This window comes from Eptatretus burgeri, chromosome 10 (genome assembly GCF_056783735.1).
Source record: "Eptatretus burgeri isolate ZD-2024b chromosome 10, Ebu_testis_v1, whole genome shotgun sequence".
NCBI lineage: Eukaryota > Metazoa > Chordata > Myxini > Myxiniformes > Myxinidae > Eptatretus > Eptatretus burgeri.
This window is the reverse complement of record NC_140970.1, coordinates 104,431,515-104,450,983: the sequence shown is the minus strand read 5'-3', so window position 1 is coordinate 104,450,983 and position 19,469 is coordinate 104,431,515. Positions and strand designations below refer to the sequence as shown.

Here is a 19,469-nt window from a genome sequence, read left to right as displayed (position 1 = left end):
CTTTCCTCTTTCCTCTTTCCTCTTTCCTCTTCCTCTTTCCTCTTTCCTCTTCCTCTTCCTCTTTCCTCTTTCCTCTTTCCTCTTTCCTCTTTCCTCTTTCCTCTTTCCTCTTTCCTCTTTCCTCTTTCCTCTTCCTCTTTCCTCTTTCCTCTTTCCTCTTCCTCTTTCCTCTTTCCTCTTTCCTCTTTCCTCTCTCTCTCTTTCCTCTCTCTCTCTTTCCTCTTTCCTCTTTCCTCTCTCTTTCCTCTTTCCTCTTTCCTCTTTCCTCTTTCCTCTTTCCTCTTTCCTCTTTCCTCTTTCCTCTTTCCTCTTTCCTCTTTCCTCTTTCCTCTTTCCTCTTTCCTCTTTCCTCTTTCCTCTTTCCTCTTTCCTCTTTTCTCTTTTCTCTCTTTCCTCTTTCCTCTTTCCTCTTTTGTCTTTTCTCTTTTCTCTCTTTCCTCTTTCCTCTTTCCTCTTTCCTCTTTCCTCTTTCCTCTTTCCTCTTTCCTCTTTCCTCTTTCCTCTTTCCTCTTTCCTCTTTCCTCTTTCCTCTTTCCTCTTTCCTCTTTCCTCTTTCCTCTTTCCTCTTTCCTCTTTCCTCTTTCCTCTTTCCTCTTTCCTCTTTCCTCTTTCCTCTTTCCTCTTTCCTCTTTCCTCTTTCCTCTTTCCTCTTTCCTCTTTCCTCTTTCCTCTTTCCTCTTTCCTCTTTCTCTTTCCTCTTTCTCTTCCTCCTTTCTCTTTCCTCTTTCTCTTTCCTCTTTCTCTTTCCTCTTTCTCTTTCCTCTTTCTCTTTCCTCTTTCTCTTTCCTCTTTCTCTTTCCTCTTTCTCTTTCCTCTTTCTCTTTCCTCTTTCTCTTTCCTCTTTCTCTTTCCTCTATCTCTTTCCTTTTTCTGTTTCCTCTTTCTGTTTCCTCTTTTCTCTTTCCTCTTTTCTCTTTCCTCTTTTCTCTTTCCTCTTTTCTGTTTCCTCTTTTCTCTTTCCTCTTTTGTCTTTCCTCTTTCTCTTTTCTCTCTCTTTCTCTCTTTCTCTTTCCTCTTTCTCTTTCCTCTTTCTCTTTCCTCTTTCTCTTTCCTCTTTCTCTTTTCTCTTTCCTCTTTTCTCTTTCCTCTTTTCTCTTTCCTCTTTTCTCTTTCCTCTTTCTCTTTCCTCTTTCTCTTTCCTCTTTCTCTTTCCTCTTTCTCTCTCTTTCTCTCCTCTTTCTCTCTCCTCTTTCTCTCTCCTCTTTCTCTCTCCTCTTTCTCTCTCCTCTTTCTCTCTCCTCTTTCTCTCTCCTCTTTCTCTCTCCTCTTTCTCTCTCCTCTTTCTCTCTCTCTTTCTCTCTCCTCTTTCTCTCTCCTCTTTCTCTCTCCTCTTTCTCTCTCCTCTTTCTCTCTCCTCTTTCTCTCTCCTCTTTCTCTCTCCTCTTTCTCTCTCCTCTTTCTCTCTCCTCTTTCTCTCTCTCTTTCTCTCTCCTCTTTCTCTCTCTTTCTCTCTCTTTCTCTCTCTTTCTCTCTCCTCTTTCTCTCTCTCTTTCTCTCTCTTTCTCTCTCTTCTTTCTCTCTCTTTCTCTCTCTTTCTCTCTCTTCTTTCTCTCTCTTCTTTCTCTCTCTTCTTTCTCTCTCTTCTTTCTCTCTCTTCTTTCTCTCTCTTCTTTCTCTCTCTTTCTCTCTCCTCTTTCTCTCTCCTCTTTCTCTCTCTTCTTTCTCTCTCTTCTTTCTCTCTCTTCTTTCTCTCTCTTCTTTCTCTCTCTTCTTTCTCTCTCTTCTTTCTCTCTCTTCTTTCTCTCTCTTCTTTCTCTCTCTTCTTTCTCTCTCTTCTTTCTCTCTCTTCTTTCTCTCTCTTCTTTCTCTCTCTTCTTTCTCTCTCTTTCTTTCTCTTTCTCTCTCTTTCTCTCTCTTTCTCTCTCTTTCTCTTCTTTCTTTCTCTTCTTTCTTTCTCTTCTTTCTTTCTCTTCTTTCTTTCTCTTCTTTCTTTCTCTTCTTTCTTTCTCTTCTTTCTTTCTCTTCTTTCTTTCTCTTCTTTCTCTCTCTTCTTTCTCTCTCTTCTTTCTTTCTCTTCTTTCTCTCTCTTCTTTCTCTCTCCAATCACACCCCGAACAACCGTCCACCTCTGCGGCGTGGCTCTCTCGCACCAAACCCGAGAAGGCGAAGCCCCTCTGTCTGTTTGGCACACCTGGCTCACTTGTTATCTTTGTGGTTATTATAAAAACACACTTCTTCCTGGTTGGCTTGTAAATGCAAAAACGTAGGACTAGCTCACGGGGAAATTGCATACTGGGGAACTTATCCTTAATCCTTATCTAATTAACACTGCAACCCCCCCCCCCCCGCCCCCCATGTGGTGACCACGTAACACTGAAGCTTACAGTTGCCATACTTAATTGCATTGAGATGTCTCCTGCACGTCCACGGACCAAACAACTGGATTCAATCCAAACTTTCCAATTAAATTCCTCCATCTACCCCAACAATCCCCTGGTTTATAATCCAGATGACTAAAAGGCAACTGTGCTATCTGTACCATTCTGTTATACTTTTGAGTTGGTCAACTTTTTTAAAATGTCACATGATGCTTAACTTGTGCAAGGAGCTTTGGCACATGAGGAGGCCATTTGGCCCATCATGTCTACTACACCAACCCAAGAAACCATCACCTGTCCACACACAAGCTAACTACCATTCCTGCCAACATCCTTGTACCCCTTCACCTCCAATGCTTCCAGGTACCTATCTAATTCCAAAATTAACCTTTCTCATGTTTCTGCTGCCACTACCTTTGCAGAGATACCAATTCCATACATTAACTACTCTCCGGGTGAAAGAGCCCAACCTTGTTACACGACTGGCTGTGTTCTTCTGTACGATCAGGCTGTCCCCTGGTGCTATCGCGATCCATTCTGCTGAAGAACTCTTCTGCTCTTATTTTCTTTATCCCCTTTATTGCCTTAAATCCTTGTTTTCGATAATCCTTCGTAATCTCCTTTCTAATGTGTAAAGTCCAGTCGCCTTCAGTTCTTCATGGCTGAGTCGAGCTTGGCACAGAATCAATTGAATCACCCAATGCTGAACCCTGCCTTATGGCAGCTGCTTCCTTCCTCAAATGTGATTACCAGAACACACAAGTCTCGATGTGGCCTCACTCTACTATTACACAATGTTAACACCACCTCTTGATTTATAAATGATTCCCCACCAAATACAATCGAAAACCCTGTTTGATTTACCTGCTGCTGCCTGGCATTTCAAATCAGCCCTCTCACCTCTCCCTCTCAAAACAACCATCACACTCTTCCCCCTCGCCTTTCTCCCTCGACTCTCCCCCCTCGCCTTTCTCCCTCGACTCTCCCCCCCCCTCGCCTTTCTCCCTCGACTCTCCCCCCTCGCCTTTCTCCCTCGACTCTCCCCCCCTCGCCTTTCTCCCTCGACTCTCCCCCCCTCGCCTTTCTCCCTCGACTCTCCCCCCTCGCCTTTCTCCCTCGACTCTCCCCCCTCGCCTTTCTCCCTCGACTCTCCCCCCTCGCCTTTCTCCCTCGACTCTCCCCCCTCACCTTTCTCTATTCCTATTCTTCACCAAAGACTCTATTGCTCACTCTCCATGCACTACTCTCACTCCCCCCCCCCAGGAATACCTCTGGCTACGGCTCCCCCTCCACTCCCACCTCATGTTTATATGTGAACTGTACCGTTCACCAAACAGTGATGACTCCATCTACACCTCACTATCCAAAAACATGGACCATCTTCTATCTTCTCATCCAAACTTTCTCTTCCTCATATGTGGTGACTTCAATTGTCATCATGCCAGTTGGCTAGGTGTGGGTACCTCTCTCACCTGTCATGGAACTTCAGCAAAAGCTTTCTGCGACTCACTGGGACTGAATGGGTCAACTTCCCGACCCGGATCTCAACCAATGGTACTCCATCTCTTCTGGATCTGATTTTGACAAATTTCCCTGAAGATATCTGCTGTTCTTCCCTTGCTCCAATCGGATCTTCTGACCACGTGCTTGTCAAAGTGGACATCTCTCTGGTGGTTATTAGAGAGCCACCTCACCGCCGTTGAGTCTGGAATTTCACTCAGGCTGACTGGCAGGGTCTCCAAGCAGCTATCAAACTTATAGACTGGTCTCCCATCTCTAATTTCTCCAACATCACCTAATCCTGCAAATTCCTTCAAGGAAACTTGCTCTCCCTCATGCACAGATTTATTCCCTCATCTTCAGTTGTCATACCCTTCCTCCCGCCCTTGGTTCACTGAAGCTTGTGGCGAGGCAGTTGTCCTGAAAAAAACTTGCCTTTGCATCATGGAAAGCAAACCCAACTGAGGGTAATCTCAGTTTCTTCCATAAAGCTCTACCCTCAGGTGGAGGGTCTACCCTCAGGAGAGCCAGAAAGCAACATCTTTTGAATCTCAAGTATAAACTCTCAAACTTCTCTCCCTCCTCTAAATTCTGGTGGGGTTTGATCAAATCTGTTTCTGGTGTATGTTCCCCCTCCATCCCCTCCCTTCCCTTAAATGGCCGCACTGCTGATACCGCACGTGAAACGGCTGAATGCCTAAACTCGGTGTTTGCATCTTAATCTTTTGTCCGAAACCCATAGATTTCTCTACCCACCTTACCCAGTCGCACCCAACTGTCCCTGGACTCTGTGTCCTTTTCTTTTGACAACGTGGAGAGTTTGCTGTCAAACCTCGACTCAGATTCTGCAACCGGTCCAGACGGCATCAGCCCACGTGTCTGAAAAACATGCTCCTCTGCTCTTACTCACCCTCTCTTTTCTATTCACTCTCTCATTTGCTCAAGGTCATCTGCCATCTTTTTTGGAAATCAGCAAACATTATTGCCGTGCGAAAACAAATCCCTGCAACTACAGACCAATCAGCCTTCTGCCAATCAGCAAGGTTATGGAATCCATCATCGCTTCAGACATGAAATCTTCCTCTTCCCCAATGGCTTCATTTCCAATCATCAATTTGGTTTCAGACCAGGTCACTCCACCATGGATATGCTGCTTCTGCTCTCCCATCAATGGATGGAGGTCCTCAATGCCAGACATATCGTGTGCTTTCAATACGGTCTGTCACCCTGCCCTTCTCTCCAAACTCTCTTTCTATGGTATCCAAGGCAATCTCCACTCATGGCTCGCAGACTTCCTCTCCTGTCACAGCCAATGTGTGGCCATAAATGGAGTTCTTTCATCTCCTCTTCCTGTCCAGGCTGGAGTTCCTCAAGGTGGCGTTCTGGTCCCTGTTCTTTTTCTAATCTTCATCATTGATCTCTCCGACTCTCTGGAAAATCCTCTTTATCTCTTTTCTGATGACTCCACCCTCTGCCGTACCATTTGTCATTCCTCAGACCGACAAGCAGCAGCTTCTTCACTCTGCAGATCTGGATAAAATCACAAACTGGTCCAACACGTGGAACATGTCTTTCAATCCGGACAAATCTCACACTCTCACTATGTCTCACTGAAAGAACCGTTTAGACCCCCCCCCCCCCTATCTACTTTCTCAACAATCTGCTGGAAAAAGTCCTTTCATTCAAGCTTCTGGGTCTCACTATCTGCCATGATCTTTCCGAGGAAAGCCACATTTCCAACCTGGGGAACAAAGCTAGTCGCCGACTGGGAATCCTCCGCTGTGCAAAGTCCTTCATCGTCCCACCTGAGTTCCAGATCCTTCCCCTGTGTGACACTCCAAAATTACCCCCTTGCATCCTGTAATCTCTATTTTCATTGTTCTTTCCCATCCCCAGCACATTACACTTGCTCAGGTTAAATTACATCTGCCAATTTTTTGCCCAATCTATACAAGTATCAATACTTTCCTGTATCTGATCACCACCCCCTCTGCTATCCACCTCAACTCCAAGCTTTGTGTCATCTGCAAATTTGGAAAGCTTACTCTTCACCCCACTATCCAAATCATTGATGTAAATAGTGGATAGTAATGGTCCGAGTACTGATACCTGAGGTACCTCGCTACTTACATCCTCCCACCCACAGCCACTCTTTGCTTCCTATCACTAAGCCAGTTTGCAATTCAATTAGCTACCTGAACCAACCACTCCACAAGCCCTCACTTTGGCTAACAACCTCTGAAGTGGTACCTTGTCAAATGCCTTCTTAAAGTCTTGATATACTATGTCCACTCTTTCCCTGTTCTATATATATATTCTTTCCCTTTCCCTGATATACTGCTCTTTCCCTGTTCCTGGACCCAATCTATCCCTGTCAAGTTAAAATCCCCCACAATCGATACTCTTCCCTTACCACATGCCCTTATGAATCGTTCATGTACTCTCCTTCCTTCTCCTCTTCCCTCACACCAATAGCCACAGTATTATTATTATTTCGTAGGCAGCCTATGGCTGCTGCTTGCATCCTCGCTGGGAGTGCATCTGTACTGCTGATGCAGTACCCCCTGTTTGCAGTAAGCTGGTACTCATTTTGCTGACCTTGGAAGGATGACAGGCTGAGTCAACCCACCTGGTGTTCACGGCATGACGGGCTCAACCTTGATGTTTAGAACTTAAGCCTGAAACCTTAACCGTTACACCAACACCAGGCTCGGAAGCCCTATAAAACCATCCAACCAGTATCTCACTGTTTTTCTAATTTCTAATCTCTAATCTCTACCCATACAGAATCCATTATATCAATTCCCTCCTTGATGTACTGCCTTTCACCCACATTGTCACACCTCCTCCCTTTTCTCTTTCCTATCGTACCGATAAACCCTGGACCCTTGGATTGCTCACTGAACCACGTCTCACAGCAACTCTGTCGTACTCCCTCGCCGTCCAACCTCGCTTCCAGCTATTCTGTCCTTCTATTCAAGCTCCTGGCATTTATGTGCCCCCTTCAACATTTCCCTTCAATTAACTATCCACTGCTGCCTCAACCTTCTGATGAATGTTTCAATTTCATCGCTCCATCTGATCTTTTGTCTACACGTCCTACCAGGGTTTTTTCTGTTTTGAACAATGTCCTTGATGCCAGAGTTACAAGCTCGTCCTCACATTTTGAGTACTGTCAGACCCTGACATTTGCGGTTGCGCTATTTGCCGATCCCACGTATTCGTGGTTCATAAGATGTGACCTGCTTCTCCATTCGCGGCCCGCGCTGTGCTTCGCGTATTCGTGGTTTTTCACGGGATTTTTGATTTTCCCTTATGAATCACAAACTGCCGAATTCCACTTTTTTAATCCCCCCTTTTCCCCATTGAAACGATGCCCCGACATTTGCAGATTTGACATTCACGGCATTTTTCTGGAACGTATTAGCCGTGAATGTCGGGGTCCGACTATTATATGTTTGAGCTACTTTACTTGTGCCATGTTATTTGCAGAGCATCTCATTTTGTATCTTTGAAGAAAACTTCAGAAACTGAACCGCATGTTCATAATTTTGTGCAAGATCGTTTTTGGCCCCATCTCTCAATAGTGAAGAATCTATTTTTTATTATTATTATTTATTTATTTATTTATTTATTTATTTATTGTTAATTCTCAGATCCAGATCCTCACCAAAATCGAATCGATTTGTCCTTATCACACGCCCAACGTGTGCTGTCGTCGTCGTTGTTTCTTTTCCGGTTCAGCAGAGTGCATGCTTCATGTTCTCAGACTTATAAATTGCTGTTTTATGTTTGGATAAAAGTGGTAACCATTTTCAAATTTCCCGTAGACTTACAAGAGTTTTTTGCCTTTTTTTTTTCTCTATACTTTAGAGCATCGGTGGAAATTCTGTAGATCACCATGACGGAACATAACGTAGCCCCGTCTGATACGAAGCCGGATGTTAAGCAGCAAGAACTGGGTCAGACATCCCTCAGCCGTCTTTCTCTTGGGGATGATGGAGCTTACGAACTGGTCGTTCCCAACGGATGGCACAAGGATGTGATGTACAGCATGCATAATTTTTTCAAGAAGGGTCAATTCTGTGACATCACTGTGAAGGTATGTATTGCGGCACTTCGGGTTCCTTGAGGTTGTTTACGAAAAGGTTAAAATATTTTAGTCGCGGCGTTCTACATTTGTGTGTGTGTGTGGTACATGTATTGCATGAGTAAGATACCACAGTACCGAGCCAATGTGAACGAGTAAAATGTATGACAAACACATGTCATTTAATGGGATGGAGTTGTCATGTTTTGCTATCGTTAATGCTGAGCTTCAAGATGATGTGCTTATTGTATCCGTCTGCAGCCAAAGGCCAGAGACGTATTTTTACGTTGTCCGTCCATCTGTCAGTTATCTGGTTTTTTTTTTTTTTGTTACCCTGATAACTTGTGAAGCACTGCAAGGATTTCGACCAAACCTGGTACAAGTATGTGCTGTAATACAAGCATGAACTGCTTCGATTTTTTTGGGGTTAAAAGGATCAAAAGTCTAAGGTCATGTGTCCTTTATTGAAAATTCTTTGTTTCCGCAATAAGTTGTGACCCACTGAAAATATTTCAACCAAACTTGGCACTACGCAGCCTTTCAGGCTCTTTCAGGCGGTTCGCTTCATGAACTTCAAGAAAATCTCGAGGAAAATCGACGGCAGCCAAAAACTACAAGGGCACTTGGTAGAGTATATACCTCCATCCCACAGTGCCTGATTCATGAGAACTTATCAGGCCCAATACATTTTTGAAATATCATGCTACATATCATTTTTGGTCCTATCACTTCAAAAATTATCAAATTCGAATCAATTCTTCTTTGTCACACATCCAACCTGTCCACAAAATGTCACCTGGATCCATGCACAACTTTTTGAGATATCCTATAGACAGATGTGAAAACATATCCTTATTAAAAAAAAAATTCGCATCTTCACCAAAATTGAATAGATTCGTCCTTGTTGCACCAAGCTTTGTCCAAATCCATCTAACCTTTTGAGATATCCTGCTCACAGACAGATGGGTGAAAACCTCCCCTCTGTCCACCTTGTTGATGGAGGTAATAAGTCGCCTTGGCCATGAGAATGGCATTTGCTGTTTTTACAGTGCCACCTTGAGTTCATCCTCATCCTCACCAACTAGCACTTTTGATACAAGATCCTGTACTTGCAGAAAGGTGTGGAGAGTAAGCACCTTGCAATCATGATCAGTATTCCAAGTAGCCATCAACATGATGTTAGACAAAATTTGTCTATTCCCCACTGTTTTCTGCTTCCCCCCCCCCTCCCTGCCCCTGTTGTCTCCGGCTCCCCTTGTTAAACATTGTGTTAACTCTTAGATGAGCCTTGACATTATGTGTGTGTGTGTGTGTGTGTGTGTGTGTGTGTGTGTGTGTGTGTGTGTGTGTGTGTGTGTGTGTGTGTGTGTGTGTGTATATACATATACATAAGATATATATATATATAATAATTACAAAACTTCACAACCTTCAAGCTTCATGTTTGTTCTTTCTGCTCAATGGTATCAAGTTTCAAATGCTCCCAATCATACTGATCATGCTACCAATCATCTATCTATAATTCCAGCGGTGTGTGTGTGTGTGTGTGTGTGTAACCGCTGTTTCTCGACAACCACTGGTCCGATCTAATTGAAACTTGCCAGGTATATTGCTGGGGACCTGAGGATGTGCATTTTCAAGGTTTGATATTAATTGGACAAGTGCTTCCCAAGTTATGGCCATGTTGCGTGGGCGTGGCCGATGGGGAAGGAAAGCTCAGCCGCGTTCGCCATTACGGGTTACAACGTACGGACTTCCAGAGAGTGATGACTTCGTGTATTCTAATTTTTCGATTTCTTATGCGCATTTATAGATAAACACAATGGCCCAAGTTGTGATCATTTTCATATTAGACGGTGTATAAATTTCGGGAACATCAGAGTGCTGGTATGCTCCGTACCAGGAAGTAAATTTTTTTTCTCTCTTTTCTCTTCTCTTTTTGTTTTTCCTTGCCACGACATTGCGAAAAGGTAAAATACGTTGGCGCTAATTGAATAATTGGGTATTAAAACTAAATTGCGAATAATCGTAACTGCGAATAATATGCGAACTTCCGGGCCACGCGCGTGCGGGCACGCGAGAGCGAAGAAACGGCCTGTGTGGTTGTTGTTTGTTGGTTGCAGTTTGAATATTTATTTATAAATTTTTTTTATTATTATTTTTTTTACGGGCAGGTACTAGTACTTTTAATGGTGAGATCTGTGGAAGGGAGAGGGATGGGGCGGGGTACATGGGGTAAACAAGATGGACGTTACAGGGACTTTCAGGAAGGAAAGGTGCGTTTGGGGTGGAAAAGATCATGGTTTCGGATTGGGGGGGGGGGGTAAGAGATGGTGGTGAACAGCTGTTTTGAAGATCTGGATTGAAGAGTGTGTGGGAGTTTGTTCTACAGGCAGGCAAAAAAGGGGAGTCAAAAAATGAAGGTGAGCAGATATTCCTGATTTTGGTAGTTTTATCAGAACAAGGTTGCTGGTGGACCCTTGAGCGCCCTGTGGAAATATGGGCAGGACAGATAGCAGACAGAGTGGGGGTGGGGTGGGGCGGAGAGGAGATAGTAGAAGACAGAAAGAGAGCGTCAGAGACCCAAAGACTCAGCCTCATCACGGGAGATACCAGTGATCTTAAATGCCTTGGCTTCACGCTGTGGAAACCAAGAAAGGTGAGAGGTGGGAGCACCAGCCGAGAGAGGAGAGCAGTACTCCAAGCTGTGGATGAAAGTTTTGTACGTGGTCAGCTCAGGTGGGCCGAGGAAGGAATGCACGACGAAGGATGCCCAATCGGCAACTGGCTTTGGAGGCCAGGTTGGAGATGTGGCTTTCCCAGGAAAGATCATGGTAGATAGTGAGACCCAAAAGTTTGAATGAAAAGATATCTTCAAGAGGATTGTTGAGAAAGTAAATGGGGGTGGTTTTCCAGATGGTCCTTTCAGAGACATAGTGAGAGTGAGATTTGTCAGGATTGAAAGTCATGTTCCACATGTTGGACCAGCTTGTGATTTTATCCAGATCTGCAGGGTGAAGAGGCTGCTGCTTGCTGATCTTGTGCTTGCTGAGGGATGACAGATGGTACGGCAGAGGGTGGAGTCGTCAGCAAAGAGATAAAGAGGATTTTCCAGAGTTAGAGAGATCATTGATTAAAAAAAAAACAGAAAAAGAACACTGCCTTGAACTCCAGCCTGGACAGGAAGATGGGATGAGAGAACTCCATCAAGGGCCACACGTTTACTGCAACAGGAGAGGAAGTCTGCGAGCCATGAGTGGAGATTGCCTTGAATACCATAGGAAGAGTTTGGTGAGCAGGGCAGGGTGACAGACCGTATCGAAAGCACACGATATGTCTGAGGAGATGGCTCTGATCTCATGTCCGGCATTGAGGACCTCCATCCATTGTTGGGAGAGCAGGAACAGCATGTCCAGGGTAGAGTGACCTGGTCTGAATCCAAATTGATGATCAGAAATCAAGCCATTGGAGAATAGGAAGGATTTAATGTCTGAAGCGATGATGGATTCCATAACCTTGCTTATGATTGGGAGAAGGCTGATTGGTCTGTCGTCTTTGGATCTTAGTTATGCAGATCAGTATGTTTGTTGATTTCCAAGCAGATGGCAGATGACCTTGAGCAAATGAGGGTGAGCAAAAGCAGCAGAGCAGGTTTTTAGGACATGCGGGCTGATGCCGTCTGGATCGGTTGCAGGATCTGAGTTGAGGTTTGACAGCAAGCTCTCCACCTTGTCAGGAAAAAAAAGGACACCGAGTCCAGGATCAGCTGGGTGTGACTTGGTAAGACGGTTACGGAAAGCGATGGGTTTGGGGCACAAGATGTTGACAACTGTGTTGGTGATTGTTTCTCATGACTGAGGGACAGCAACTTGATCAATGCACACCCGTTCCCCCTTCCCAACCCCTTTCCTTTCATCTCTGACTCCAAGGTGGGCTCCAAAGAGATTCATTGCCATAGGTTGGTGCTGAGTGCCTCAATCCCCTACTTCCACAACATGTTTCTGGCTGACATGGTGGAGACTCGGCAAGGCGAGGTGCACATCCAAGATGCCCTCATTGAGGATACGGCACTTGAGAGTATTGTCAGCTTCGCATATTCTGGGCGGTTATGCATAACGCCGTCGAGCGTGCAGTCATTACTGTATGCGGCATGCATCTTGCGTGTTGATTCCATTGTCCGCACCTGCTCCGAGTTCATGCTCAGCAAATTGGAGCCTGGCAATTGTCTGGGTGTGCATGCATTTGCGGAGGCACATCATCTGCAGGTTTGTCTCTTTGTTATTGCAGCATTGTAATTATTTAAGCTACAGACTAAATGTTTGGAAGCTCTGCATACCTCTGCTCCAACTTCTGAGATTAAGAGCAACCCCCTCGTGTGCGTCTGTCTTAAAAACCTCCCCTGTTACTGTTGTCCATCCTTTTTCTGCTCTGTTCACTCTATAACTTCCCTTGGGGCATCTTCTTGGAAGTCAGCCGTCATCATTGCATTACATGAACATGGAGCAATAACAGATCCTCTTGATTAGACATATCGGTCGAGTTCCTATCAGTAAGGTCATGGAATCTTATCATTGCACTTGACATCATCACAGTTGACATCAAATCCTTCTTTTTCTCCAACAGTCTGATCTCAGGCCATCAGTTCAGATTCAGACATGGACACTCCACCTTGGACATGCTGCTTCTGCTCTCCCAACAATATTGGAGGCCCTCGATCTCGGACATGAGGTCAGGGCCCTCTCTCTGGACATATCTCGAGCTTTCGATGCTGTCTGGCATCCTACCTTTCTCTCCAAACTCTCTGCCTATAGCATCCAATGCCACCTCCACATAAATACCATCATGATAGCATTTGACTTTGACATTCTTGTACTGCTGGAGGCCCTTCTGGGTTTGGAGTCTTGGTGGTATTACAGCTTTTGTCCAAGTTGGAGGATTTCAATAATCGTATTTCTGCATCTCCCAACTGCTCAATAACAATGGTGATGCTTCCTGGTTGTGATTGACGGGTGAAACACAGTGTCCATGTGGCAGATGGCACTTGTGGGTTCAAAATATGATCTGGCTTTACCAATCGCAGTTGGCGGAGCATCGATAGTATAACCTTCGGGGAGCTCCCAGATAAAACTAAATACCCATTCCATGTGAGTACCTCCTGTACTGCTGCCCTTCGCAGGGCAGCTCACCGGATGATGGGATTGGGGCAAAGCCTTTTGGACGCCCATTCTTTGATGATTGGAGGAAAAGCACAGGATCAACATACCTCGACAGATTGCGGTGGTGGAGTGGTGCTGACGTGTTGTCCACCAGATGGCAGTCTCCTTGGGTTAACCTGAGGAGGTCCTTTCAGGTGGGTGCCTGGAATGTCTTATCATGAAGAGAGGATGATCACCTGCCTCTGTTATCATCTGAGCTTAAGCGTTTGAACATCGGTATTGCAGCACTCTCTGAGGTTCGGAGACCAGATAGTGGTGAGATCATGGTGGGTGGTTCCACCTACTATTGGTCTGGTCGCTCTGATGGTTACCATGCCAAAGGAGTTGCTGTAGTTGTGTCCAATAAGCTGACTCGAATGATAATTGAGGTAACACCGGTCAACGAGCGTATTCCGAGACGAAGGATTCGTCACTCCTTGGGTGCCATTTCCCTGGTCTCTGTATATGCTCCTTCTGATGTGAGTGATCTTACCATGAAGCACACGTTCTACGCCAAGCTCGAGTCAGTGGTTGATCAGTGCCCCAAGCGAGAAACACTTCTAGTCTTGGGGGATTTCAATGCATCGACTGGAACTGATAGGGATGGTCATGAGACGTGTGTTGGTCCCCATGCATCTGGAAATGTGAACCAGAATAGCACAAAGTTCTTTGACTTTGCAAGAAGTCATGGACTTAGGGTGGCTGGTTCATGGTTTCAGGGCCCACAAGCTCATCGCTGGACTTGGTGTTCCAACGCTGGTGGTGTGGCAAAAGAGATTGACCATGTGCTCGTTGATGGTCGCTGGAGGATGATCCAGAACTGTGGGGTCTACCAGAGTGCTCAGGTATTCAATACTGACCAAAGGCTTGTGGGAGCAACTCTGAAGCTGCAGCTTAAATCTGGGAGAATGGTACCATCCCAGCCTTGGCTGTATGTTGGCAAGCTCAACGTTGAGAGTAGCTGAGGAGTTTGCGAACAGGCTGAGTGGGGATTTGGTGGTCGTGTGCTTTGGGGAAATCCTGAAGAGTTGTGGAGTGCCTTCAAGACCACTGTCCTTGATGTTGCCGGTGGATGTCTTGAAACTCATCGTTGGGTGAAGAAGAATTTTTTTAAGGGACACTGTATACCATTGACCAGAGTCGCAGGGCCAGGCTGAATTACAGAGCTGAGCTCTTCAGGGAGCTGAGGTGTAAAACTACGTGCGCTCAGGATGGACAAGAAGGCCTATGTGCGAGGAATCTGTGAGGGGCTAGAGCACCACCTGTGGTCAAGTGATTCTCGTCCTGCTTGCAGGGGAATTCGCGCATTGCGTTCATCCAAGCCCATCCCTCGGTGTACTGCAGTGAGAGCAGAGGGTGGTGGGCTCTTGACAGAGGAGTCTGAAGTGAAGGCCCGCTGGGCCGGTAACTTTGAGCGGTTGTTCCAGGCTGATCCACCAGCTGTTGAGTTGGATGTCAGGGGTGTTACAATCCCTGTTGCTGACCCTCCAATCAACTGTGGTCCACCTTTGTTTGTGGAACACAAACTGTGATGAACCGGTTGAAATGGGGTAAAGCTCCTGGGATCTGTGGCATCCATGCTGAACTTCTCAAGGTTGGTGAAATGCTGTACTCGTGTCGGTACATACAGTTCTGTGCTCTGCCTGGAACACAGGCATCATCCCAACTGATTGGAAGAGGGGCCTTGTTGTCCCTCTCTGGAAAGGGAAGGGTGATCGCCTAGACTGCAACAACTACCGAGGGGTGACGCTGCTCTCAGTGCTGGGCAAGGTCTTCGCTCGGATAATTATTGATTGGGTTCGCCACCATCTGCTTGAGCACCAGCGTCCAGAGCAGTCAGGCTTTACACCAAAGAGGTTGATTGTCCGTATCCTTACTCTTCGGCTCCTCACCGAACGCAGACGAGAGTTTCAGCAGGGGCTGCTCGTAGAATATGTTGATCTCTGTAAAGCATTTGATTCAATGAATCGGGATGTCCTCTGGAGGATTCTTGGTCTTCGTGGGGTGCCACCAAAACGGATCGATCTGATGTCTGAACGATACTCTGGTACTGAGAGTGCTGTGAGATGTGGTGGTACCATCTCTGACTTATTTCCAGTTGTTACTGGAGTTCGTCAGGTATGTACTGCCCCCCACACTTTTCAGCACTTGTATGGATTTGATTCGAGGGAGGATCGAGGCTTTCAATGACTTCTTGGATGCTGTTATCTTGTCTGTACCTGTTTGTGGCAAGGATGTTGAGGTCGCGGAGAGATTCACTTACCTTGCCAATGATATTCATGTCTCTCCTGGCTGTGAGCCAGAGGTCAACAGACTTCTTGATTCCTTTGGTACCAGGTCTCTTCATTGAATTTATTGGCTATCGCTGGTCAGAGTTTATGTCCAACGAGCAGTTGCTGAGAGAGACTCAAATGAGATTTCTTACTTGCATAGTCGGTGAGCGTCAGCTGCGGCTGTACGGACATGTGGCTCGTTTTCCTGACACTGATCCTGGTTTGGGTGGTTGGGCTTGGGATCCTAGGATCCTGAGTTAAAATCCCAATCGGCCGTTGAATTAACACCAGGCGGGGTTGACTCTGCCTGTCATCCTTCCGAGGTCGGCAAAAATGAGTGCCAGCATGCCGGTATCCTGTGTCGGAGTGGCGACCCGTCCAGGATTGTGCTCAATGGCCCAGCAGACTGCTTCGGCAGCACCATTGCTCTGTGCAGAGTATGGTCCCAATGTATGGATAAGGTATTGGTTATGGAAAAGCTTTTAAACGAATTAATGTCCCATTTGCTGAAGTTTCATAATGTTATTCATCCTGTCACTGTCGGTTTTATTTTTCTTCTCGGAGGCACTTTGTGACCCTTGCATGCACGTGTGAATGCAGGGACTAATTAAAGCTGCTGACAAGTTTGCTTGCGAACACTTCAGCGCGATTTCCATGCTGCACGAGTTTCTGGAGACGTCTCCGGTACACCTCGTGGCTTTGCTGTCCTCAAGTGACCTCTGTGTGTCCAATGAGGTGGAGGTTTATGAAGGAGCAATGAGGTGGTTGCATCACAACCCTCAGCACCATAATGACTGGCTTACTGCAATCATGGAACAGGTACAGGTCATAATAAGGTTAAAATATGACGTGTTTACCTGTAGTGTTTTTTTTTTTTGTTGTTGTTGTTGATGTTTTCCACCTTGATGCTCGTTTATCCTGATGGTTGTTACCATGTCTGAGCCTTTTTATAATCCTGTTTCTGGCTGTTGTCCGTATTTGTTCTCGTATTTTCAACACTGATAACGCGCTGCCAACCAGACCGAAGTCTCCCTCGGGCGAGGGTTTTACTTTAAACTTGCACCAAAAACTTTTTTTAACAATTAAGCATTTTGCTCTTGTTCCATCCTCGCATCCTTGTGAAGCCCACACCTCGTATCTCTACCCTCTGGAGAGAGTAAGGAGCTGTTTATGTAGTCCATGCACCGTGAGTGGATGGTTGGAACGTCGACTTCTTTATATTTTATTTACAGACGTCGAGGCTTGTGGAAGAGCTGTACGACGGAGTAAGGTCAACAGACTTGCAGAGCAGCACAGGTCAACAAGAAAGCCAAGATGTACCGCAGGAAGTGGAGGAGAGTTGGAAGGCAGTAATGAAAGAATCGGTGTTTGTGAGAGGTCTCGACTTTGCCAAAACAGAGTGTGACCTGGGTGGATGGTGGATGCGCTGAGTGAAGAAGGGGCAGGAGGAGAAACCTCGAAGAGGGTCAATAAAGGACAGCAAGACCTCCAATGTTCCTGCAATGAATAAGATACAAACACTGAGACTGGCAATGGCCAAAAGGTGCTAAAAACTTGGAGGGCCTGAGGTTACACTGCCTCTGCGAGATAGTGGGAGAGGGGTGGTGCAAGACTGCAGGCAGCTGCACCTGCTTGGAGAAGAGAGCAGTATTCCAAAAAGTTTTGGATGAAAGATTGGTGTAATGGTGAGAGCATCCGCTCCGAGACTGGGACGCCTGTGGTTTGATTCCGACCCCGGTCGAGTCTTAAAGACTTCAAAAATGGCACGTGGTGCTTCCTCGGTTGACCCATTGGCTAGTATCTGTGGGGAGGAGGAATTTTCTTTTGGATTTCCCCGCTGGATGCGAATAGAAAAGTGACGCCATAAAGATGGCATTACTGGTACCCAGAGTATCCCAGAAAGTTACATCTCTTCCCTGAAGTTCAGCAGCTCTTTGTGTGAAGTCAAGTCAGATGCCTCATGTATTGGTCTCCATGTGTACAGCTAACTTGTTGCAGCTCATCCCTGACCGACAGACCCTGTAAAAAAAAAAAAAAATTTAAGCTGAAAACCCCCAATAATCTGTCTCTGCGGAGGCCAGCATCATTTCCAGGCAGTGACTGACCTTGGAGGCCACCATGGAGCTATTTCTAAATATTACATGGAAAAAGGAGAGTGTCCACCTTTCAGCTTTCTGCAGCTCTGTACCTCCACATTGGCGAGATGGAAAATAAATGTTTCATCGGGGATCCCAGACGACACCATGTTGATAGTTCAGAGTTTATTGCATGTAGACGTTTGATCACTCTGATAGGGGATGCTTCGACTTCCGGACACTTCGGTGTTTCCACTCCCGGGCTGTGTACGCCTCCTGGACAGTTTCATATAATATATATATATATATATATATATATATAATTATTTTGTCAATGCCTTGAATATCCTAAATTGGTGGATGTGAGAATAATAATATGCTTATCCTTATTATTTATGACATACTGTATGCACAGAATTTTTGGATTAAAGTGCTAATCCTATCAGGTGTAGTTGTTGTTGAGATGTCACGATTTCCCATAAAATTTGAAAAACTTTGGCTTGGCCTGTTTATTCTTCCCATGTGAACATGAAATTCCAACTTCAGATCCCATCTGTTATGTTTGTTACCTCTGCCACTGAAGGGTGAAGGAGGTTATGTTTTCACCGTCTGTCTGTCTGTGTGCAGGATATCTCAAAAAGTTGTAGATGGATTTGGGCAAAACTTGGTGGACACGTCGGGTGTGTGACAAGGAAGAATTGATTCAATGTTGGTGAAGATCCGAATCTGGATCTGGATACGAGAATTATTTCATTTATACAGTGATTCTTCACCATTGAGAGATGGGACCAAAAACGATATTTCAAAAATTTATCGGGCCCGATATGTTCTCGTGGATCAGGCATTGCGTGGCGGAGGAATGCACTCTACCGATTGCTCTTCTACTTTGCTCAGTTTTACTCGCATACTTGAAATTCACCTGAAAATATGCTGATCTCTTCGCACCTTTTTTACCTCCTCTACAAAGGTGGATGGAGTTTGTTTTTTTTCATGTCTGTCTGTGAGCAGAATGTCTCAAAAATTTGTGGACGGATTTGAACGAAACTCTGTGGACAAGTTGGTTGTATCCAAGGACTGATTGATGAAAGTTTGGTGAAGATCCAGTTGTTAGATTTTTTTTCAAAGTGATTCCTCACCATTGAGAGATTAAGCCAAAAACTATATCCAGTGGAGCACAATATACTGTTGCTTGAAAATGTAGATGGATTATGACAAAACGAGGTGGATGAGTTGGATAGGTGACAAGAACAAGCCGATTTAGATTTTGGTTAAGGTGCGGATTCATATCTGGTGTGAGTGGGATTCAAAGTGTAAACTGTTCAGCCTGGCAGAGGTACGTGCTCGATCGCGTGCCGTTCTAGTTTTTTGCATGTGATTTACGTGCAATCGCCTCCTTGAGTTTTAGTAGGTCACTGTTTTTTTTTTTTTTAAAGTTTCATCCCAGAAATAACACTCAGTTGGAGAGGAGGGTGGGTTGGGTTGAGGAATGTAGGGATTGGGGAACTCTCCTCTTCAGCAAAGATTATAAATGTAAAGGACGACGTGATCCAATGATCCTCGGGGAGCTGAGGAGCAAAAAAGTTTGGAGGAGCAAAGTTTATTAAAAACAAAAGATAAATACAAATAGATTGGTTAATGAGATATATATGGGTCATAAAACAAGTGGATCGAGTTGTACCTTTTGGATTTGCAAAATGATTTCGCTGCAACAGTTTGTGCCTGATCGTGGATTAATGAACTCCAGAGATGTATGAATTGTGACAGTGGTAGATTGAGGATGTCTTCTGATCCTTGTGAATTTTTACAGTGGGTGTGTGATCTTGTTATTCCCCTTTCGATTTCACCAGAGGGAACTATAGGTTGTCTGTCTGTCTGTCTGTCTGTAAAAACCTGTGGTTTTTAAGACTTTTTTTTTTCTCCCCCATACCCTTTAACATATTCAACAGAAACCCGGTACATGGCTTTATTATGATAAGCTACAAAAGAAGTTTGAGTTTCAGGGCGTTTCGTCAATTTTT

The 19,469-nt window shown here is 45.2% G+C and overlaps 1 protein-coding gene across 4 annotated transcripts in view; it reads left to right on the top strand.

Moving 5' to 3' along the window:
• Positions 1 to 19,469, top strand: part of KLHL8 (kelch like family member 8) — a 65,094-nt gene that overhangs the window by 9,867 nt on the left and 35,758 nt on the right. For 3 of the 4 annotated variants that reach the window (XM_085899784.1, XM_085899782.1, XM_085899783.1), the window contains 3 exons: positions 7,692 to 7,920; positions 11,838 to 12,173; positions 15,977 to 16,195. In XM_085899784.1, the coding sequence (XP_085755910.1) occupies positions 7,720 to 7,920; positions 11,838 to 12,173; positions 15,977 to 16,195 (756 nt within the window). In that variant the 5' untranslated portion in view covers positions 7,692 to 7,719. The remainder of the gene's footprint in view (positions 1 to 7,691; positions 7,921 to 11,837; positions 12,174 to 15,976; positions 16,196 to 19,469) is intronic. The other variant, XM_085899785.1, reaches the window with a different exon arrangement.